The sequence below is a fragment of the Arachis hypogaea genome, chromosome 15 (genome assembly GCF_003086295.3).
Source record: "Arachis hypogaea cultivar Tifrunner chromosome 15, arahy.Tifrunner.gnm2.J5K5, whole genome shotgun sequence".
Classification (NCBI taxonomy): domain Eukaryota; kingdom Viridiplantae; phylum Streptophyta; class Magnoliopsida; order Fabales; family Fabaceae; genus Arachis; species Arachis hypogaea.
The window spans coordinates 11,041,548-11,065,741 of NC_092050.1; the positions used below are offsets into that span (position 1 = coordinate 11,041,548).

At 36.5% G+C, this 24,194-nt stretch overlaps 1 protein-coding gene and 1 long non-coding RNA gene across 2 annotated transcripts; both read left to right on the top strand.

Annotated features, from left to right (window-relative positions):
* The first annotated feature begins 845 nt into the window (after positions 1–845).
* Positions 846–23,524, top strand: LOC112749206 (uncharacterized). The gene is made up of 4 exons (XM_025797468.2): positions 846–1,616; positions 22,787–22,876; positions 22,950–23,017; positions 23,130–23,524. Exons 1-4 carry the CDS (start codon positions 981–983, stop codon positions 23,260–23,262), a joined length of 927 nt encoding a protein of 308 aa, XP_025653253.1. The 5' UTR covers positions 846–980; the 3' UTR covers positions 23,263–23,524.
* Positions 17,025–22,280, top strand: LOC140173189 (uncharacterized). Its single transcript, XR_011873145.1, has 2 exons — positions 17,025–18,344; positions 18,529–22,280. It is a non-coding gene; the product is annotated as an uncharacterized lncRNA (long non-coding RNA).
* Positions 23,525–24,194: the final 670 nt, after the last annotated feature.

Here is a 24,194-nt window from a genome sequence, read left to right on the forward strand (position 1 = left end):
ACACACTATATAGTACCTTTTATAAAGAAAAAAAATCATCTATTTCAATCGGATATTTATAATAAAATTTTTTCGTTTTCTTTATGTATTATTGACCAATATGAACTATAAATTTTTTTCACGTTATTATTAATTATTTTTTCATTATGTTTATCCTTATTTTTCATTTATACCATATTTAAATATTCATTATACTATAAAAATATTAATAAACATAATAAAATAATTACTTATTTAATATTTTTTAGAGTACTTATTAATATTTTTATAATATAATAAATATTTTTTATTTTAAATTTAATTACTAATGTATCAATATACACTGATATGTGAATTTATTAAATCTATATAAAAGATTTAATCAATAAGCATGTTAATGAGTATTAATATACCAATATTAATAAGTAATTATTTTATTGTACTCATTAATATGTTATAGTGTAATGAATCTTTATTTTATAAATGAAAAAATAAAGATGAATATAACCAGAAAATGTACTGTAAAAAAAAAGTCACCTTAGACTTAGACGAACTTTTGACTTTTGAGTAGTTTTTATAAGTTCGCCTAAGATTTTGAAAAACTAAAAAAAAAGGACACAGATTCCAAACATTAATGCTAGTGTAATTTATTTTTGAAAATATTTTTTTTATTTTATAATAGAAAAAAATCCAAAAATTTCATGGTGTTTATTATTGGAGTCTAATTTTTTTAATTTATTTTATATAATAAATTTTAAATATTTTAAATTTATTAAATTTTATCATTTTAAATTAAATATTAATTTTTTATTTTTTTGGTAATTAGACATCAAATTTTTAAGCACTACAAAAACCATTTTCTTAGTATTATTTGATTTCTTATTTTCTATTGTACTTTTTCTATTGTAAAAAGCTGTTGTTGATAAGAAATAGTTTAAAATTCTGCTAATAAATCTATTGTGCTATTTTTAGTATTTTCTATGTACTAGTTAGAAGATCAAATGGTGAACCTGGTAGCCGCTCACTGTTCTTTTCTGCAATGGCTCATGAAAATCACGGCCGGGGTGAAACCCTACACAGTAGAGATACACCCGGAAACACACATGAGATTCTGGGTTCCTTCATATGCCATCTCTAGTCCTAACCTCGTTTCCAAGTCCAAGAAGCCAGTAGTAGTTCTCCTCCACGGCTTCTGCGGAGATGGAATCATGACCTGGCAATTCCAAGTTGCATCCTTATCCAAACACTATGCTGTTTACGTACCAGACTTTCTCTTTTTTGGCGGCTCCTTCACCGACAGTCCTAACCGATCGCTAGAGTTTCAAGCGGAGTGTTTAGCCGTGGGATTGGGGAAGCTCAGGGTGGAGAAGTGCGTGCTGGTTGGGTTCAGCTATGGTGGGATGGTGGCCTTTAAGATGGCGGAAATGTATCCTGATATGGTGCATGGCATGGTCATCTCTGGCGCCGTTGTGGCCATCAAAGAGTCCATCATTATGGAGATAGTGAACGGTGTTGGATTTTCTTCGTGTTCAGAGATGTTAATGCCATCCACTGTTGATGGAGTCAAGGGCCTTCTCTCTTTAGGGATTCACAAAAACATTTCATTCCCTAATCGATTTCACAACGACTTTCTCAAGGTTTGTGCTCAAGTTATTCAACAATAATATTATTTACTTTTATTTACTTTTGTTACATTTTATTTGAAGCAGTAAACTTGCTCAATACTGCTCAATCATCAATTTGACAGATTAAAGTTTATAAATAAGAATCTGCATCAAATTGATTTTACAAATTTGATTTTGATAAAAAGTGAGTTGGTGTTATATAATTTATGTTTGGTAATTTTGTATCAAAATGAATTATAGTAAAATAAATGTTATTTGTATTTCATTATTTAAAAAAGGAATGAGGCCATCAGAATTTATTATTTTTGGCCATCAATTAGTCATCAATGTTTAAAAGTATGTGATAAAGTATATTGTTAGATTACTAAACTAAAAGAACTAGACTAAAAGAATTGAGTTAATAATTAAGTGATGGCAAAAAATAATAATAAAGTTTGATGACCTCCTAACATTTCTCTGTTCAAAATCACGTTTAGATAAAAATTATTAAAAAAACATGAATTTATATCATCTAAAATAATATTTTTTTAACCCTTTTGGCTATTTTTTTGAAAGAACTTAAATTTATGGATTGAAATTTAGTACTCTCTTGATCATAATTTTTTAGTATTTATTTTAGTATTTAATTTGGTCTTTCTAATAAAATTAATAATTTATATTATAAAAATAACAAAATTTCATACAAAATATGTATCAACAAAAATAATTAAAAAAATTATATGAATAATAAATATTAAAAATTTTATTAAAAAATACAACAATATTCATTAGAGAACATCAAAAAAAAGTTCTAAACAAAAATATCCATATTATGAAAAAAAAAAAATAAATTAATAAAAAAGTTGAAACTTAAAAAAAGTACTAAAAATGATAGCATAAAAAAATTATTTGTAAAGCATAACCATGAAAAAAAATACAAAAATTTTGATGATTGATGATTGTTCTTGGTATCTCCTCTAACAAATGAGATTGAATGATAAAATTGGCAGAAAAAAATAAATTTCTTCAATTACTTCTCCAAATTAACAATTGAACGCAAAAGCTACAATTTGTTGCTTCTAATGTTCAAGAAGATTGAACGTATTTTATATCGTTCGTTCTATTGCTAAACCAAACACACCCATAGTCCCACCTACAGCCAACCTGGGCAAAACATCAAGCAAACAATAGGATAGTTAATTTTTTTTTTATGGATTTTCTACTTTTTTTTGTATATATGTGAAATAAAGTGATCATTCACTTATCATTCCTACAAAAGAAAAAGAAAAAGGAAATAAACAGTGGTGTTTCGAGGGTTACTTGAAACTGGTGATTTGGGTCTGAACGTGAGATGCAAACGCTTTTTGGTGGTGGTGTCGACGTCTCCTCTAATGGAGCAAAGCTATTCGAGGTCTTCGAGTGAGAATGGGATGGTACTTGCAAGATACTATGATGCTTAAAGTTAGTAAGGATTTTAGGCAGATTTTTAGTAAATTGGGATTCAGAGATACATGAGTTCTGAGGTGGTATTTATATAGTGGGAATGATGGCTTTATCTTCACTCTTGTAACTCCCCTTCCTACTCTGGTAGGAAGTTATTTTTTCTTTTTATCTAGGGGTTGTTAAGGTCTCATATTTGAATTGTTGGCGGATTTGTTGGAGCAGTTAAGATTCTACTCGTGGGTCAGACATAAGGCCCAGTGGATCCGCTCCCGTGTAGGTCAGACAGATGAAGAATGGTTTTCTGGACCTTTCTTTTGTCTGTTGGGCTTGTCTACTTTGGGCCTGGTTTTATTATTGGGTCAGGGTATGAATAGTGCCACTGCTCGATGTTGAGTTTGTTCAAGTCAGTGTCGGCCATTCAGCCGAGTTGCTTCTTGAGTCACTATTGTTATTTGCACAAGTTGGTTAGGTCGGCTTTCTCGACGCAATCTCATATGAAGAGGTCGGCTATCTCAACATGATTTTGAATTGATGTGACATTTCATATGTTTGTAACCATTTGCGCGTCTTTTCAGTTACCTTGGTAATTGTGCAGAGTATTAAAAGCTTTTTTAAAACAGGGTGAATTGGATAATTTGTCCCTATTCGAAGCTATATAACCTCATCTCTTCTCCTCCTTCTTCTTTTTCGCTTTTCATTTCCTTTTCACAAAACCCCTTCATTTTCTCTATCACGTTCTTGAGGCACCATTTTTCTTTTCAATTTCTTTTCTGTTGGTATCTTTCCCTCTGACGAGTTGTTTCTTGCAATTTTGTGGGTCTGTCATCTCTCTGAGTCATGTGGTGTGTGTGTGTGCTTCTTTGTTATCCCTTCTCTCTTATCCAAGTTGGCACTTCCTTTTTCTTCATTATTTTTTTATGGTTTTGCTTGTTCGAGTATGTGGTTATAAATTTCTTTTTGCATGATGTGTCTGAGTTTTTGAGATATTTAATAGTTACGATTTGTCATTTCTGCAAAATGTGATTTTTGAAACTTCTAAAAAAATATCTTTTAAAATCTTGATGCGTCTACTTGTGATGATAAAAGATATTATTTTCGTTGAGCCTTTTGTTGGATACATTTTTCTTTGAATCTTTGTTTTCTTGTGATAGCATGCTTGATGTTTTTGGTTGATCTTTGTAATATGTGATTTTTGGGATTTTATCTTTCCCCTAAATGGCACCGTTGCTGCTTTTGATGATGGTGCCATTTGAAACTCTACGAACTAAGGCCATACATTTGGCATCTGTTATTGTCGAGAACGGTCAGGGTTGCTTGGATATTTTTCCTATGTTGTCCAACTTATTGCTTGTCCGATTTTGTAGTAACTTAGTTGCATTTCTTTTTGTAGGTATATTTTCTGTATGTCTCATTCAGTAGTACAAGTTATGCCTTCTAATATTCCTTCTGACCTAGACTGGGTAGATAGCATAGTCCTAGTTGCTGTGTCTGTAGTAGATAGTGAGATGTTAGAAAATTTTTTACTTAAACATAGGATTTGTAAGGAACACGAAGAAGTTGAGAAGTATGTGTTAAAGGCCCCTGATCCCAAGAAGAGGATTTTCTATGCCCGATATAACAGGTTGGAAGAGCAGTTTCTCTTCATGTATGAGTGTCTCTTTATTAGGCTAGGTGTGAAGAGTCCTTTCACCAACTTTGAGTAGGGTGTCCTTTTTGCTTTTAGAGTCGCTCCTACCCAACTTTACCCAAACTCGTGGGGTTTCTTAAAAGTTTACTAATTGATTTGTCAAGAACTTGACCTGCCTTTGTCCCTAGAGGTTTTCTTTTATTCTTTTCAATTAAACAAACCCTTTAGCTCTAAGAAAGAACAATGGACTTCTTTCTGATTTACTCAAGATCGGAGAATTTTTTCCATTTTTGAGGAATTCTTCCATGACTTTAAGAACTACTATTTTAAGGTTCGATCTATCAAGGGTGTCCGACCTTTTTATCAGAATGAGCAAAATGATTATATGTTTTGTTTGTATTGGGATGAGGTGTTTGTAGTCGTGAAGTATAGTTTTGTGGAACTTGACGAGGAGGAGCAAGATATAGTAACCTTATTCCATGAATGTTGGGGTTGATCTCCCTATCTAGACACAAAGAAATTTTTGGTAGCAAAGTCGAGCTATCTACTAACTGAGTTAGGCAAATAGCTTTTATTTTGTAGATAACTTTCCATATGCATGTCTTGTAATTACTAGGTCCATATTTCTTTTTATTATAGTCAAAATTACTAGTGGCTCAACTGCCTATAACAACTTAAACAAGCAAAGAAGAACGAGGATGCTCGATAAGCCAAGTTAAGAAGGCTAAGAAGTTAGGCGGTAGCTCAACCCCTTCTCTAAAAACTGGTTCGACCTATTATCAATAAAAAAGTCTACGTAGCCTTCTCCTCTCAAACAATGCCCTCTTTCTGCCCCAGTAGTTCCCGTAGTGCCTCTTAAGTTGTCGGCCTATAGATCTTCTCAGAAATGAAAAACTCCTTCCATCAAATATGGTAGCGTCTACGAGTAGGGCTTTGACGCTATTGCTTTTGCTAAAAAGTATATTATGCCTAGTAGCTCCATTGATATGGATGATACTACCATAGAGAAGAATTTAGAGGATCTGACAAAGGGAGGTATCCGAACTGCTGGGGTGTGCACGACCCTTCTCAAAAAGCTTCGCCAAATTCCACTTAATGCCACTCAAAAGGAAGTATCCGACCTTAGCATGGAGGTGGATGAGCTTAAGAGGGCCAAATCCAAGTTGGAGGCTGAGAGGACTACTTTGAAGTTGGATGCTGCTTTTCTTCGGAATATGGTGAAACAGCCCAATGAGAGGGCAGACAAAGAGAAGGCCATAAGAAATAAAGTGGGAGAGAGCTATGTTTGGGTCTTTGGGGAGAGGCTCGACTTGGAGGGCCAACTTTGAGGAGTTCAAACAGGAGCACGAGAAATTGGAGCGTGCTGTTGTGAAGGACTTGGATGATACTGTGGCAAAATTGAAAGCCCAGTTCAAGGTTCTTGCTCTTAAGGTGGATATTTCTCCCATCGATCCTGATAAATTTGTGGTGGATGGCGAGATATTTCTCATTCCTGAGGATGACAAGGATGCCATTCCTTCCGAGATCCTCAAAGCTTCTGTTGTCCCTATTGAAGTTATCCAATTGACTGCCTCTGTCGGAGAGGTTGTACAGGCTGCTCCTGTTGAATAGGTCGTACAAGCTGCCCCTGTCTTTGAGGTTTCTCAGCTTGCTTCTTCCGAGGAGGTCTCTCGAGCTGTTGGTATCAAAGCTTTCCCTAAGGGTTAGCTTTTCTTTTATTTTAATTTATTTTACAATATAATTTTTTGTAGTATTGAACACTTGTTGGCCTATTTTGGGCTTTTTGAATGTTTGATTTTTGCTAATTTCTTTGTCTCCTTACTATTTTTATGATTTGCATCATTTTCATAATAACGCTTTATCATGCTAAGACATTTTTGTGATTTACTTTGGCATTATCTGCACAACTCATTTACATCCAAGCTATTTTAAAGGTAATTCGCTTGCATGAATCACACACTAACTCGGACCTCGTCGTTTTATCTAGCCGACCACTTTGAGGCCGATCATGATTTTCGTGTTTTTTGGAGCATGAATTGGTGTGAATAATTTGGTAAAGAACATATTATTAATAAAATATATTACAAATGTATTTGCTAGTTGCTACCAAGAGTTTTTATAACTCTAACTTTTAGTCCTTGCTATGATGTCTCGTTAAAACCCTCTACAGAAAAATCTTTTGGGACAAAACCATGAAGTCAGGAAAAAGAGTACATCAGGGAGCAAGGTGCGCTTTCTTAGCTATAATATCGCGTCACCCTTTAGGTCGGACACTTTATTGTAACCATTTTCTAAGACTTCAGCAATCTTGTAAGGTCCTTTCAATTTGTTGTCAGCTTTCCCTCGTCCGACTTCTGTGCTCCAATGTCATTTTTTTTATCAAGATGAGGTTGTTCATGGCAAAGTTCCTCCTTATAAATTTCTTGTATACCTTGTAGCCATTCTTTGCTTTAACGCTTCCTCTCTTATCCGAGCTTGTTCTCAGACTTTTGGAAGGAGGTCGAGTTCTTCATTTGGGGCTTGAACATTACCGATTTCATTGTAAAATCTCATCCTTGGAATTTTTTCTTTGGCTTTAATGGGGATCATAGCCTCCATTCTATAGGCAAGTCAGAAGGGAGATTCTCCAGTTTTGGACTCTGGAGTGGTCCAATATGCCTATAGTACTTATAGTTGTTCTTTAGCCCATGCTCCTTTTACTTCTTGTAGTCTTTTTTTGAGCCCAGATAGCAACGGCTAGATATAGCACAAGTTATTCTCCCTCCTCAGTGGCTAGCTCAAGAATTTTTCAAATTTTTGAAAAGCTTGTTCACATTCTTGAGTCCTTTGAAAATTGTGCCCCTTTTTGTTGATCGCAAATAGTGGCAGTGATCTTAGGTCGGAGCTAGCCAAGAACTTGGACAGAGCGCCAATTTGCCATTCAACTGCTAGACTTTTTTCAAGCAGTTTGGACTTTTCATCTCCAAGATTGTCTATTTGTTTAGGTTAGCTTCAATGCCCCTTTGGGTAAGCATGAACCCAAGGAATTTTTCTGCTTCTACTGCGAAGGTGTACTTAGTGGGATTTAATCTAATCATGTGATATCTTATAGTGTGGAATACTTCTGATAAGTAGGATAATAAGCTAGTTTTTCCTTGGTTTTGACAAATATATCATCTACGTAGAGTTCCATTAGCTTTCCCAAGTGAGGTTGGAATACCTTATTCATCAGTCACAGGTATGTTGCTCCAATATTTTTCAACCCAAAGGGCATAACTACATAACAATAGTTGGCCCTAGGCGTAATAAAGGATGTCTTCTCTTGGTCAGGCTCGTATATCAGGATTTGATTATATCCTTAGTAGGTATCCATGAAGGAAAGAAACTTCTACCCTGAGGCTAAATCGACTAAAATATTAATGTTGGGCAGAGGGTAAGGATCTTTAGGACAAGCTTTATTGAGGTAGGTACAATCTATGCACATCCTTCATTTCTCATTTTGCTTCTTAACGAACACTACATTGGCTAGCTATAAGGAGTATTTTAGTTCCCTTATGAATCTAGCTTTCAGGAGTGCTAGAACTTGATCCTCCATGACTTGTGCTCACTCGGGAGTGACCTTTCGTCGTCGTTGTTGCATAGGTGGTAAGCTTGGGTATATGGCAATTTTGTGGGACATGAGGCCGGGATGGATGCCGGGCATGTCAGAGACTTTCCATGCGAAGTGGTCAGAATTACCTTGTAAGTGCTTGATGAGATCACCTTTCATGTTTTGATTTAAATTGGTCCCCACATTAGTAGTTTTTCCAACTTTGTCGCCTATTTTCACTTGTTATGTCCTCCCTTTAGGTTGGGGTCTCAAATCTTCTCGAACGCGGATACCGCCGAGCTCTATTAAGTTTATTTCCTTTCCCTTTGGGCAACCCCATAGATTTAGGATTTCATTATAGCATCTTCTGGCCAGTTTCTAATCTCCTATTATAGTAGCTATCCCCTTCGGAGTCAGAAATTTCATGCAAAGATGAGGAGTTGAAACTACAATAACAAGTCAATTTCAAGATTGTATGATCTAACAAGGCATTATATGATGATGACATGTCTACTACAATGAAATCAACATTTATGGTATGTGATTTTAAACCTTTACCAAAATTAATGTACAATGTGATGTACCCCAGAAGTTGGATAGGTGAATCAGTTAACCCAAAAAGAGAGTCTGGGAATGCTTTCAAATCTTTTTCCTCCAGCCCTAATTTATCAAAGATTTGTTTAAATAGATATCAACTAAACTTCTTTGATCCACCAAGGTCCTATGGAGATTAGCATTAGTTAGGATCACGGTTATAACCATTGGATCATCATGTCTGGGCATAATTCCCCTAGTGTCTTCTTTGAAGGAAGTTGCCGTAGGAGGGTTAGGTATTTTCTCATTCTCCTCAACTTGGTAGACTTCCTTCAAGTGCCTTTTATAGGAGGACTTAATTGTTCCTCCTCCTGCAAATCCACCAACAATCATGTAAATGTGCCTTTCAGGTGTTCTTGCTGGTCTTTCTCACCTTTCCCTGTCTTCATTGTATTTTTTTCTTTTATTGGTTTCATCCATCTTCCCAGCGAGATATTTATCCAGTTGCCCTTCTCTGGCTAGTTTTTCTATCATGTTCTTTAAGTCGTAGGAGTCATTGGTTGAATGGCCTTAAATATTATGGTATTCACAGTTTTCAGACCGATTTTTTGCTTTCTTGCTTCAAATGAAATTGGGAGGTGATATCTTTTCAGTATGGCATATTTCTCTATAGACGTGAACCAAGGAGACTCGCAATGGAGTGTAAGAGTGATATCTCCGAGGTCTTTAAGTTGTATTCTTATTTCTTTTTTGGCTCCTTTTCTTTATCTCGAGGTTGGTATTGGTTGTTTAGTCCTGAAGCAGGCCTCCTCAATTGAGTGGTTTCTTACAGGTTAATGTATTCCTTAGCTCATTCTCGAACCTCGTACAAAGAATTCATGTGCCTTTTTGATATGGAATTTGAGAAGGGACCTTCTCTACGGCCATTAACGATCCCCACGATAGCTATTTTAGTGGACAAGTTTTGAATCTCCAAACATGATTTGTTGAACCTTTCTATGTAGGACCTGAGGGATTCTCTAACCTCTTGTTTGACACATATGAGGCTTGGAGTATGTTTAGCTTTATCAATTTGAATGGAGAATTAAGTGAGGAAACTCTTGGCCAAGTCATCGAAGCAAGTGACCGACCTTGGTGGAAAACTATCGAATCACTTCATTGTTGCCTTGGTCAATGTGGTTGGTAGGGGTATGCATGGGCCGGGTGAAACCAGGTTTGATGTGACCTAGACCCGACCCGAAATATATATCGGGCCTATTTGTTAGACCTGAACCTGGCCCTAGACCCGATGAAACCTATACACTTTCGGGCCACGATTATACCGGGTGAAAATTGGGCCATTAACATTACATTACATTACCTTGATACCTTCTTGTAAGCTAGCATGTGAAAATATCCAAATTTCCAAGACTTTAACCATTATTTGACATGGAAAATATTCACTTATAAAAATATAACAAGAACCAACTTTTCTCTAAAATTAAAGCATAACCATAATCAATACTAATATTGTCTAATAACACTAAATATTTAAATCAATACAAATAACACAATATTATGCATTACTCTAAAGTCTTATGCATTTTAAACATAAAACATTAACTTATAGTCTTATAATGACTAATAACACAAAATATTAAGGTTTACAATACTTAAATTCCACATAAGAATAATCATCATCCATCACTAATAACACAAAATATTAATTGTGTATGATGACTGGGCCACTGGGCCGAGTTTGGGTGACCTGAACTATGGTCCGGACCCGACCCAAAATAATGACCAGGTCTATTTTTGAGACGCTTATCTGGCCCTAGACCCGGTGAAATCACACCAAATTAGCCCATAAAGTGTTTGGGGTCAGGCCGGGTCTTTGGGCCGGGCTGGGCCATGCACACCCCTAGTGGTTGGAAGGCTTTGCACTGAGTTTCATCAGAGGCATCGACCAAATACATGCAACTTTTGAAATTGCTTAGTGTAACATCCTCACTATCAGAATGTCACGCTTTTGGCTGTGCCACTCTGATAGCAAGAAGTATTACGACGACTTCATATACTTAATAATAAATAAGAGCCTTTGACTCGAAACTGTATCGCTGTTTTCTTTGAAAAAAATTAAAAAAATATTTTATCTTGCAAACCAACAAACACGTACATATATACAACACTGTTTACATAAGTAGCTTATGAATTTAGTATACATACAAAACATACAATTCATATCCCTCTTACAAAATAAAATATTGATGGTGAGGGATAAATAAATAACAACTAAAACAACAACATCAAATAAGCAAAACGCAATAAAACTCTTCGTGAGCCTTGTCATTCGTCTCCTGAAAAGATAAAGCTATAGGGGATGAGAACCTAACCACACGGTCTCACCACGGAGTTTTAGAATGTCATAAGAAGATATTTAAAGGGAAATCTATTTTTTCAAACTCAGTGATTATCGATGTCTTGTGAATCTTTTAAAAATCGACGGTTTAACTACTCAAAAATTCAAAGCCTTTTTAAAAGAAATCAGTTAAGTATCTAGATCCAAAACTCACTTTTCTTATAAAAGAATCTTAAAAGTTTTCTAACTGTATGAATGACCAACCTGTTCCAAACATAGGTTCATTAAACCTATGCTGAACCAGCTTGATATTTCATACTTTACTAAACCTCAATCAGAAACCAATCATGCAATCAACCAACACTATCATCAATTCAGCACCAAAACTCAATCTCAAAAGCGCCACACCAGAATAAACACAGACAAAATAGACAAAGAAAACACAGGTATAGATAGCAGTTACAGCAAGTAGCTCGGATAGCAGTTAAAGACAGTTAAACAGTTAGGCAAACCAAAACAAATTCAAACCCAAACAAAGCATGCAAATACATATGATGCATGTCTACTCTATGGCTGATGAGCTCATTTGTCGGTTATATAGCCAAACCTGACATGTCCGGTAACTAACCTGGACACTGTCTCTCTGTTGTGCATTAATATCATTAGAGGGAATACGTGCCCTGTCACCATTAGAGGGAATATGTGCCCTGTCACCATTAGAGGGATTATGTATCCTGTCACTATTAGAGAAAATAGGTGCCCTATCACTCTTACAACCAGAGAGAAAATAAAGATATACTTGTCATCAATCATCCTCAACCATGTCTCATTTACCATATTCATTCAATTTTATAATCAAACACAGTTTTCTGCATTCTTATTTCTCATCTCTTTCCCGGAGCAAGTGGACAACGCCACTGCCTCTTACCTGGGGTCTCAACTCTTAATCAAATTCAATTTCATTTTCAAATCCATTTCTCAATATCATTCAATTCATTAAAAAAATCATACTTTTAAAATCAAATCTCATAATTCTTCTTTTAAATTCAATCCTCATCATTCCTCCCATTCCGTTCATTAAGAATTCAAACTCAAAACATAATCTTTTTCCTAATAACTCCGAAACAAGTCATATAATCCTTAAATCTTAATCTTTTTAAATAGCCACTTTAAAAGAAATCTCCAATTTTTATAAAAATTTAGGTAACATCTTCTGTAAAATTCGGACTATGCCATCCTTACGGGTCCCATCAAAACCACATTTTTCAACCTGTTCTCAAACAACTTCAATATCAAACAATTATCAAATATCAAATCCTTTCTAATTTTTAAACCAGTTTTAATATCAGATCAGGTTCGATGTCAAACTATTTCAAAATCAATTTATTTCTCTAATTCAGTTTATTTCCAATAAATCAAATTTATTTTCAAATCTCAATCATTTACCAAAATTCAACCTATTCTAATAATAGGTGTTTTTCAAAATCAGCCAGCTCCAATATTAAATTATTTATAAAATCAAGCCAATTCAAAATCAAATCACTTCCAAAATAAAATCATTTTCAATGCCGATCTAGTTTCAGTATCAATTTCTCATCCACAACCGCACACCACTCAAGCAGTCAGTAATTCAATTAAGCGAACAATCACATCCATAAGACAAATATAATCATAGAAATACATTTTTCATGTCCATATCTATTTATAACAATTCGGTAATATAAAATAGATTTTAATAAAAATCCCTACCTCAAACAGTCGAAAACCACAAAGCCAAACGGGTCTAAAAACCCTTTTCTCTTAGCCCGAAATCAACGACATCAAATCGACAGTTTTCCGTAACGGTGGTAGCCATAGAAGCACCATACAACAATAGTAACTCAACCCTGAGACATTTAATGTCACGAAAACCTCAGTAATATATAACAAAACGATGACTATAAAGGTTTCAGAGTAAGACAACCTACTGTATTCGGAGAAGAACTCAAAGAACAAAACGGCTGCAACTCCGGTGATGACATTCGGCAGGTGGAACGGCAGCAGGAAACTTTGGTGGTGACGCAGTGGCTTTGAGACAATGTACCAGCCCTTCCTTCTAACATGCAACAGCACCAACATCCACCACCGTCACCTCTCTCTCTGGTCAGACCCAACAGCGATGGCGGCGGCAACCCAGTCGCGGTAGTGACGAAACGGTGGCAGAAAGATCCAGCTCCAATCCGCGATGCTGTTTTCCCTCCTCCGCGTGCATCAGCTTCAGTCTCCCTTCTTCGTCGCGTTTTTCTCCTCAGCAACAGACCTCCATTGACGACGACATTGAAGACCTTGATGACGGCGCAGGAAACGCGAGCTATCTCTCTCACCGCATCTCTCACCTGCGCCTTGACGGCTCTCTTCACAGTCCTGTTTCCAACGGTGGCTCAGCAGCGATGACGGGTTTGACGGTGGGCTCCAGGGCGTGACGCGGTGCGGTGGCGGCGCGGGTTCCTCGTCGGCGCTGTGTCTTCTCTGGTTCTCCTATGTTTCCTCACTCCCTTGATCTCCATCTCTCTTCTGCTGTCTCTCATGTCTTTTTCCCTATTCCATTTGTTTTCTCCCTTTTTCTTTTATTTTGTGCAGTGTTCTGAAAATCAAACTAGACCGGCCGGTTCAACCAGATTAATCGGGAACCGGTCCTATAGTCAGTTCGGTTGAAGTGATAAATCGTCTGACAAAAAACCGGTGAAAAACCGGTCAAACTGGTGGTTAACCGATGAACTACTTGAACCGGACGGTTTTTTACCAGTTTTTAATTCAAAAAAATAATAATAAAATATATATAAAAGTATAAAACCCCCTCCCTTCTCTCTCGCACACACCCACAACCCACTAACCCAGTCACCACCCAACCCCTCTCTTTCTCTCTCTGTCTCTGATCTCCACACAAAACCCTAGCCGGCGCTGCTCTCTTTCTCCCAGATCTCCAGTAGCAGCAGCCAGCGACCAGTGCCGCCGTCACTGACGAACTCTTCTCCTCAACCAGCATCGAGCCCCGCCGTCGTGATTCTCTTCTCCTGGATCACTTCACCTCGCGTCGCTTGGTATGCTCGCTGTTGATGTCACTGCCTCTGTCTATGTCGTCGTTGGCCACCTTGAAATCGTATCTCCATCGGTCCGTCCTCATCGTCAATCCCTCTCTCTCGCGCGTCAAGCCTGTCTTCAATCCCCTCTGTGCCCGAGCTCACTTTCCCTCTTCCATCGCCGTCACTTAGATTCCTCATTCGCCGTCGATCGTCAATTTACTTTTGCTTGTTTTATTGTACTTTTATTTGGTTTCTGATTTCTGATTTTGAGTTTGCTGATTTCTGCTTAGCTTGAGTTTATGAATTTCTGTGTTTGTAAGCAGATCCCTATCCTGCTTCAGTTTTCATTTTTGGGAGTTAATTGCTGGTTTTTGGATTTGATTATGTTAATTGTTGCTTGTTTGTCTGGGTTAATTGTTGTTTTTTCATTGCTGTCTTCTGCATTTAATTTATGTTGAGTGCTACTGTCTTCTGCTTTTTAGCTTTTTTTTATTTTGTTAATTAAATGAATTAATCAGGTTTTTTTATTCTGTTTTTGTAAGTTTTAAATTATGTTTTTTTCTGTTTTTAATTTGTTACTGCAATTTGATTTCATAGTCTGTTTGTTTGATTTCATATATTTTTGTAATTCTGTTTGTTTGTTCCAAATTATGATTATGTTTGTTCCAAATTTAAATTATGATTATGTTTGCAGACTCAATGGTTAGTGGTTATTATTGATTTGTTTGTTATTTTTTATTATTAGGTTATAAATTAAAATTTTAAATTTTATTAGGTTAAATTTTATTGAAATTTAAATATTTAAAATTATATATTAAATTTTTAATAATTTTATTTAATATTTAATTAAACCGGTTGAACTCCGGTCGAACCATTGAACCAGTAAACCAGTCACCTCATTGGTTTATTGATTGATCCGGTTCTCGCATCCTTGGTTTTGTGTGTGTGTGTTGTAGCTGAGAGGGAGAAATGGGGGTGGGATGGCACTGGGTGAGGTGGTGGGGTAAAAGGATTAGGGTTAGGATTTTCAATTTGGAAATTTTTTGGTAGTTTAGGTAATTTTAATAGAATTAAGGGTAATAGAATAATTAAAAACCAATCTTAATTCAATAATAATACCTATAAAAGTACTATTTAATTATCAACTTTATTTATTTTCAAATAAATACTCTAATTCAATTATTAAAAATAATAAAAATCAATTTTCTTTATAATCATAAAATAAAGTTAAAAATCTAATTATTCAACTTAAGGTATATAAAATCCTTGTTATTATTCAATTATTAAAGTTTTAAATCATAAATAAGAAATTACTTAATTTATATATAAAATCTCTTAAAAATATAATCTTAATTAAATATAATAAATTATAAATAAATTTATATTTTTTATTTTTTTTTAGAAATCCAGGGTCTTACACTTAGGTGGTGTTGTGGGTCTCTCATTCCATTGTAGATGTCTATATCTGGACTTTTAAAGTTTCTAGAAACTTTAGCTCGCATGATTTCTTTTGAGAATGGATCTTCACTCCCTAAAGGCATAGTTTCTCGATCAATTCAGGATCTCCTACCCATGAGGTTGGATTCCAACCTTTCTAGTTTTTCTTTCAATTCCCTTCGTCGTTGTACTTCATGTCATAGGGATCTTTCAGACTCACGTTGTCGTTCCAGCTCAATCTCGAGTTGTTCCAACCGATCTTGATGTCCTTGAACCAACCTCATTAATTTCGTTGTGTTTCTGTCTCCTGAAGTTCTAGGTCTATGGACTTTTGATCCTATTTTTCTTGGGTCGTTTCAATCTCTTCCTTTATTAGTCCCCATACCTCTTGGTGAGGAGGAGGTAGAACAATTACTTGGTCATCGTTAATCTGTTCTTCTTTTTGGGGTTCTAATTCAGATGTCATTCGTCTGTCTTCTAAGTAGTTGTCTGCCATGATTGGGTGTTGACTCTAGGCTCCGGCATGGTGCCAATGTTCTAAGGATTACCTGAAATTGGTAATTTGGGTCTAAACGTGAGATTCATACGCTTTTTGTGGTGGTGTTGACGTCTCCTTCAATGGGGCGAAGTCATCTGAGGTCTACGAGTGAGAATGGGAGTGGTACCTACAAGGTACTCTGATGCTTAAGTTAGCAAGGTTTAGGCAGATTTTTAGTAGATTGGGATTCAGAGATACCTGAGATTTGAGCAGTATTTATATAGTGAGAATTATGGATTTATCATCACTCTTGTAACTTCCCTTCCTACTCTGGTGGGTAGTTATTTCTTCCTTTTATGTTTTATCTAGGGGTTATTAAAGTCTCATATTTGAATTGTTGGGCGGATCTATTGGTGTAGTTAAGATTATGACGGATCAATGGATCCATTTCTCGTGTAGGTTGGCCAGATGAAGAAAGGTTTGTGGGCCTTTCTTTTGTGCATTGGGGTTATATACTTTGGACTTGGTTTTATTATTGGGTTAGGATATGAACAGGTAGTTATGAAAAAAAGTGCATGGGAGAGTGAAAAAGTGATGAAAATAAATTTTTTATAGATAATTAAATATTTATTTAAAAAATATATAATTTTTAAAAATAAATTATATTTTTATAAGAATCTTTTTATAGATTTTTTTATTTTGTTATTATTCAAAATGGAAAGTTTCGTGGTATAATATGTATTTTACATATGAAATTTTTTATTATTATTTATTTTGTAATAAATTTTTACTCGTATAAGTGTAATTAGAGAAGAATGTAAGAATCACCAAAAGCTGACTCAGTAAAACAGATAGAAACAAGGAATAGTTAGAGATTAGAAGAGTGTAGAAATATTCTGTAACTAACTCTCCAGCTCAGCAAAGCTAAATTATCTTGTACAAATAGAATTCAATGTGTGTGAATGAAAAACTGAAATCTCTTAACAGAATTCTCCATCATTTTCTCTCATCTCTCTTCTCTCTCTCTCTCTCTCTCTCTCCAACAGTTTTTGATGCCTTATATGGTGTCAGAGCTATTTGATCCATAGAACCTGATTTCAGCCCTATCTGAAGCCATGAAAGTGCTACTCCACGAACTCCAACGACTCTCTTCATCCAAAACACCTTTGCTACGTTCTCATCAATTAAACTCAAAACACAATTTCAAAGCTTGGAGGAAGCAAGCCCTAGCATGCATCAAAGTTAATAAACTGCAAAATCACTTAGATCCATGAAAAACTCATTCAAGATTCAACTCAGAAGCTGAACTTACCAAAACAGAAAATCAAGCATATGTTGCCTGGGAAGTGCAGGATCAATGCTTAGTAGCATGGCTCACGTCATCCATGGAAGCAACCTTTGTCAATCGTGTGGTAGAGTGTGAGTTTTCTTACCAGATCTAGAATGTTCTTGAAGATTACTTTGCTGCATGTGTAAAGTAAAAAATTAAGCAACTAAAAGCACAATTGAAGGCATTCAAGAAGCTCGGCTCCTCAGTGTCAGAGTATATGGCAAAGATAAACCAAGTTGCATATTCTCTAAACGTTCCTGGAGTACCACTATCAAAGGAGGAATACATTGAGGCAGCGCTTGGAGGTTTGGATGAGGAGTGCAGTGCCTTCATCACCATAACTAATGCAAGAATAGATCAAATATATGAAAGTGAATTCGAATCATAGCTGCAAACACAAGAAAAATTAATTGAGAGGTTCAGAAAAGTAGAGCTTAGATCTATCCAAGCAAACCTCACTCAAAAGAACGATGCACCAAACAACACAAGGCAAGGAGAAAACTATGAAAATTGCAATAGTTCATAAACCTTCAGAGGAGGCTTTAGAGGTGGACGTACCAGAGGTTTTAGAGGAAGAGGTGGTAGATCTTCGTGGTGGCAAGAAAACAGGCCCCAATGCCAAAGTGGGTGGAAAGATAGGGCACATTGCACTTCAATACTACCACCGTTTCAACCAGAACTTCACTAATCCACAACAGCAATCACTAAATGTAGCACCTCTTCCCTCTATGGAATTTCACAACACTAGACAAGCACCACAAAGCTCACAACAATCCAGCTCGCATCCATCTGTTGCTCAGAGCCTTCACGCTTGCCTTGCCTTCTGCAATCCCAGAGATAGGATGGTACCCAGACTCTGGCGCATCACATCACCTTCGATTAGAACAACCTCAACGCAGGACAAACTATAATGGATCAAAAAGTGTATGGAGGTAATGGCCAAGGTATGAAAATTACACATATTGGAAGCTCTATAATGCATGCATTCCATCAAATAGACCTTTTGAGCTACAAAACCTACTCCATGTTCCCAACATTTCCAAGAATCTAATAAGTGTAGCTAAATTTACCCTGAACAATTGCGTTTTCTTTGAATTTTGGCCTTATATATACAATGTGCAATGTTAGATAACCAGGAAGACTATTGCAAGGACTTCTTAAGGATGGTCTCTACAAGTTTGAAGGAATTTCAGTAAATGCAAGACACAACACAACATACACCAACCCTCCACCTCTCTATATACCAACATGTTTGAACACCACTACTCAAGAACCGCCTTCACCTACAAAAAATAGCAATATAGCCATACCTTCCCCTGTGACCTCTGAGCTCCCATAACATATTGTTGTCACTTCTGAATTTGATGCTAAACGCATGGTTGTGCAAAGTGTTTCCAACACTGCAGCAATCACAAATGAGGATAAAAGTCTAAATAACAGTATCTCTATAGAAACCTACCCTGAACACAAAACACTCAAAATGTACATGCAAACATTACATGTAAAAGTAATGACCTTGCTATGCAGCTGTGGCACCAAAAGCTTGGTCACCCAGGTGACAAAATAGTAAGCCTTGTCACAAAAGAATGTAATATTCTTCATGAATCAATAAATAAAGAAAATTGCATTCCTACTCTTTGTCATGCATGCTGTATTAGTATTCTCAGATATTTGGGGACCAGCCCCTGTTCACAGTAGACTTGGCCACAAATACTATATTTGTTTCGCTGATTCAAGTACCAGATGTACCTATACCTATCTGTTAGAGACAAAAGACCAAGCCTTTGATGCTTTTGTGAAATTTAAAGCGCTCATTGAAAATAGGATAAGTCTGAAGATCAAATCCCTCCAAATAGACAATGCTTGTGAATATCTCTCAGCCACATTCAAAGCCTATCTCGACTCCAATACTCCATCACAGACTAACCTGCCCATAATCCCACCAACAAAATAGTACTGTTGAAAGAAAACACTGCCACATCACTGAAATCACCCTCACACTAATGGCCCAAGCTTCTCTGCCTCTATCTTTCTAGGGAGATGCCACCCTCTTTGCGATCTATCTCATCACGACTGCCTAGCCAAACACTCTCCTACAAATCACCTCTCGAGCTTCTCATTGGCTGCAAACCTAACAACTCGTTCCTTAAACCATTTGGTTGTGCCTGCTACCCCCTACTCAAACACTACAACCCTCACAAATTCAACCACAAGTCTCACCAATGCATATTCATTTGGTACACAGGAAATCAGAAAGAGTATAAATGTTTATCTCCATCAAGAAAGGAATTCACATCCAGAAACATCATCTTCAACGAATTCGAATTCCCATATCCCCACTTCTTCAATACCTTCTATCACTCCCCGTCATCACCATCTATAGCCCAATCCAACCAAAATCCTCTCTTACTTTCCCTTCTAATACCACCCTCACTATATCCTCAGTTGTGCAACAAGCACAGCAGTCCTCAACTCAGCCTTTTAGCCTCTCCCTTGACCATCACTCCCATCTTCCCACAACCTCAACACCTACACAACAGCCCTCGACCCACCCTACCTGTTCCCCACCCCACAATCGAACACCTAATTCCATACATCCATTATATAATGCTTCCAATATTGTTAATTGCATACCTGAGTCATTACTTCTTGCGTCTGTGTCTTATCCTGCATTTTCTGATACTATTGTTGATGTTTCCCCTTATTAGAACTCCCTTGCAAGTGTTGAATTGAGATCTTTGTAGGAACCGTTGCCACTACTGTCTGTCGAAGTGCTGCTGCCATAATCGTCTGTGGAAGTCCCTACATCAAATGTCCACTCAATGCAAACCAAGAGCAAATCAGGGATCTTTAAGCCAAAAACATATGTTACAGTAGTTAGAGAGGGGATTCACCTGCGTAATCATGCTTCTATGGTAGTGGTTGATGCCAATTCTAGTCTGGGAACTTGGGTTCTGTGCACTCTGGCTCTTGTGACTACGGCGACTGGCGATTTTGGCCGGTGCGATCGTGCTCCTATAGCGACAGCAGACGCAGACTCTTACTCGTGCACTCGGGTTTGTGATCGTGCTCTTGTGGTGGTGGTTGACTAACTCCATGGCTGAGTCATTGAGCAGTTCCCACTGGCGTGAGGCGATGCAAGAGGAATATAAAGCCCTAATTCATAAGAATACATGGTGGCTCACAGGCAGGCCCACTCACACAGCCCCTGTCATTGGCTGTAAGTGGGTATTCCACATCGAGAAGTATCCTGACGGCATGGTGCAGAAGTACAAGGCAAGACTTGGCGCGAATGGATTCCATCAGAAAGAAGGCATCAACTTTGATCAGGTCTTCAACCCCATGGCTAAACTAGCCACTGTCAAGGTCGTGTTAAGTGTTGCACTTGCAAAAGGATGGAAAGTTCGCTAGTATGACTTCAATAACGCGTTCCTCAACAGTGATCTAGAGGAAGAGGTCTTTATACCCAGCCTAAGGGATTCACTTCGTCTGCTCATCCTCAACATGTTTGCCAACTCCAGAGATCCCTCTATGGCTTAAAGCAGGCCCTAAGAGTCTGGTTTACCAAATTACAATACACCCTTCACTTGTTTGGCTTCCACAACACCAGATTAGACACTACCATCGTCTTCACCAAGTTTACAGCCACCTTAGCCACATTCATCCATGTGTATGTTGATGACATTCTGGTCACTGTCTCCTCTGACTCTGAAATTCAAGTAGTTACACTCCACCTTCTCTCTCAAAGACCTTAGTGAAATGAGCTACTTTTTGGGCAATAGAGGTCGTGAGACACAATGAAGCAGAAATTCACATTTTACAAACCAAATATATCAAAGATCTTCTCCATAAAGCTGAGATGTCCATTGCAAAACCTATGCCTACCCCCATGACCTCTGACTTGAAACTCTCAGCTCATGAAGGAGAACCCTTCCCCAAACCAGCCTTGTATCGATCAATTGTAGGTTGACTTCAGTAAGCTATAATCACCCGCCCTGAGATCTCCAATGTTGTCAACAAAGCCTCCCAGTTCATGCAGTATCCCCTTGAGAGCCATTGAAAGGCAGTAAAGCAAATATTGCGATATCTTTCCAGGACTATTCATCATGGTCTCCGATTCCATAAGTCAACAGATTATAGACTCTACGGATTTTGTGACTCCGACTGGAGAAGTGATATGGATGATAAGAAATCAACTAGTGGATTTTGTGTGTACTAAGAGAGAACTTTGTCTATTGGTCTAGCCAAAAGAAAACAACGGTCTCAAAGAGTTCAATATAAGTAGAGTACAGAGGCCTTGCAGCAGGGCTCACGAAAATTATTTGGATTCAGAACCTCCTGATTGAAATGCATGTTGTATGGTTAAATTGAGTCTCTATAACAACAGCCAAAGTGTTGTACTACTGGTTGCTAATCCTGTACTGCACAACAAAAGCAAGCACTTTGAACTAAATCAACATTTTATCAGAGACTATGTTACGCAAAAGAAAATCACCATCCAGCATATTCTATCCCAAGATCAGATTTCTGACATGCTAATAGAGCCACTCTCAGCATCAAATTTTCTAAGGCTCAGAGCCAAAATCAGAGTAGCTAAAAGAGACCACATTAGCAGGGTTAATGTAAGTACACCTCCAAAGCAAAATGAAAATCATGAAGCAGCAGGGTTGATGTAGGTGTAGTTAGAGAAGAATATAAGAATACATCAAAAACTAACTCAGCAAAGCAGTTAGAAACAAGGAGTAGTTAAAAATTAGAAGAGTGTAAACTTCCTATAACTAACTCTCGCGCTCAGTAAAACTAAAAGCTGAAAATGAGTATAAATATCTTGTACAAATAAATCTCAATGTGTGTGAATGAAAAACTGAAATCTCTCTCTCTCTCTCTCTCTCTCTCTCTCTCTTTCTCTCTCTCTCTCTCTCCTCTCTCTCTCTCTCTCTCTCTCTCTCTCTCTCTCTCTCTCTCTCTCTCTCTCTCTCTCTCTCTCTCTCTCTCTCTCTCTCTCTTCTCTTCTCTCTCTCTCTCTCTCTCTCTCTCTCTCTCTTCTCTCTCTCTCTCTCTCTCTCTCTCTCTCTCTCAGTGATCACTACTGTGATTTAAAATCAATACGATTTGTGCATGACAAATTGATTAGTTTTTTAACACAACCATATAAAATACACATTAAAGTATAAAATACACCTTCGAAACAAATTAAACTATAAATATATTCATAAATATTTATTATGCAAATAATCATTTTTTTTATTTTAATATGTGTCAGTTTGTGTTAAATTATATAGTTGGAAAAAAGTGTTAAGTATAAATGAAGTCGGAACAAGTTTATATATAAAGTGAAAAGCTTAAAAAAAAAAAGGACAACGCATAACATAAGTTGAATTGGCAGGTGATGTTCAGCAACAGGAAAGAAAGATGTGAGCTTTTGGAGGCCTTACACATTAGCTACAAACACATCAACATTCCAATTTTTTCTCAGGTAATCTTCTTTATTCGTTTCTCATTCTCCTAACCCCTCCATAAATTCTATGTTCTCTTTCCTTTACATGCAGCGAATTCATCTTCTGTGGGGTGAGAATGATAAGATTTTCAAAAAGGAGCTTGCACACAATATGAAAGAGTAAGAATCATATATGCATAGAGCCTACGTATACTTTTATTGTTTTACCCTCCTTCATTAGCTGGTGATTGAAAAGACATGGTAACATATATATACATGACATGACATACAGGCTGCTGGGAAATAAGACAACATTTGAAGGCATAAAAAATGCGGGTCACCTGGTTCATATGGAGAGACCATGTGCATTTAATACCTCTCTCAACCATTTTCTTTCTTCCCTCTTATTCCCAACTCCCAATTAATCTTCCATTTCACAACTATCTTCGGCTCTATCTATGTTGAGAGATCAAAGTGGCTCGTGAACAAGCTAGACAGTTAAATAAATCCCATTGAGATCCTTCAAACTTGTTCAAATAAATGGAATTGAGATCTTTTAAACTTGTCCAAAGTGGTCATATTTCATGCATCTAGCTACCACTTTAAACATTGTTTTGGAGGATTCCAATCTACCTAAATGCATTTCCTTTGTACTTTTAATGTTTAGTAAATTCTCTTTTCAAACAATGTCCCTGTATGATTTTTTCATTTCATGATCTATATAATTATGTTGAAAATTACAAATATCACGTATAATTTTGTAGAAAATATAGAAACGGTTAAGAAGCAAATATGAAAATTATAATAAATTAATTCTACATCGAAGAAAACAAAAAGAAACAAGAAATTTATAAGATGAGAGAATCATTAACTTGATATTTTAAGATTTTGAGTTAGATGTTCTCTCTCTGGTTTCTAATACCTTACAACTTCCAAATTGCAAACAGTGATCACTACTGTGATTTAAAAAAAATCAATACGATTTGTGCATGACAAATTGATTAGTTTTTTAACACAACCATATAAAATACACATTAAAGTATAAAATACACCTTCGAAACAAATTAAACTAAAAATATATTCATAAATATTAATTATGCAAATAATCATTTTTTTTATTTTAATATGTGTCAGTTTGTGTTAAATTATATAGTTGGAAAAAAGTGTTAAGTATAAATGAAGTCTGGAACAAGTTTATATATAAAGTGAAAAGCTTAAAAAAAAAGGACAACGTGATGGTTTCAGTGGCTAAGAGAAGGGGGGGGGGGTTGAATCTTAGCCCCTTTTTGTTTGTTAACACTTGATGGATTCAGAGGAGACTTTTTCGTTTTTAGCTCGTCCCTAGCCACGAGACATT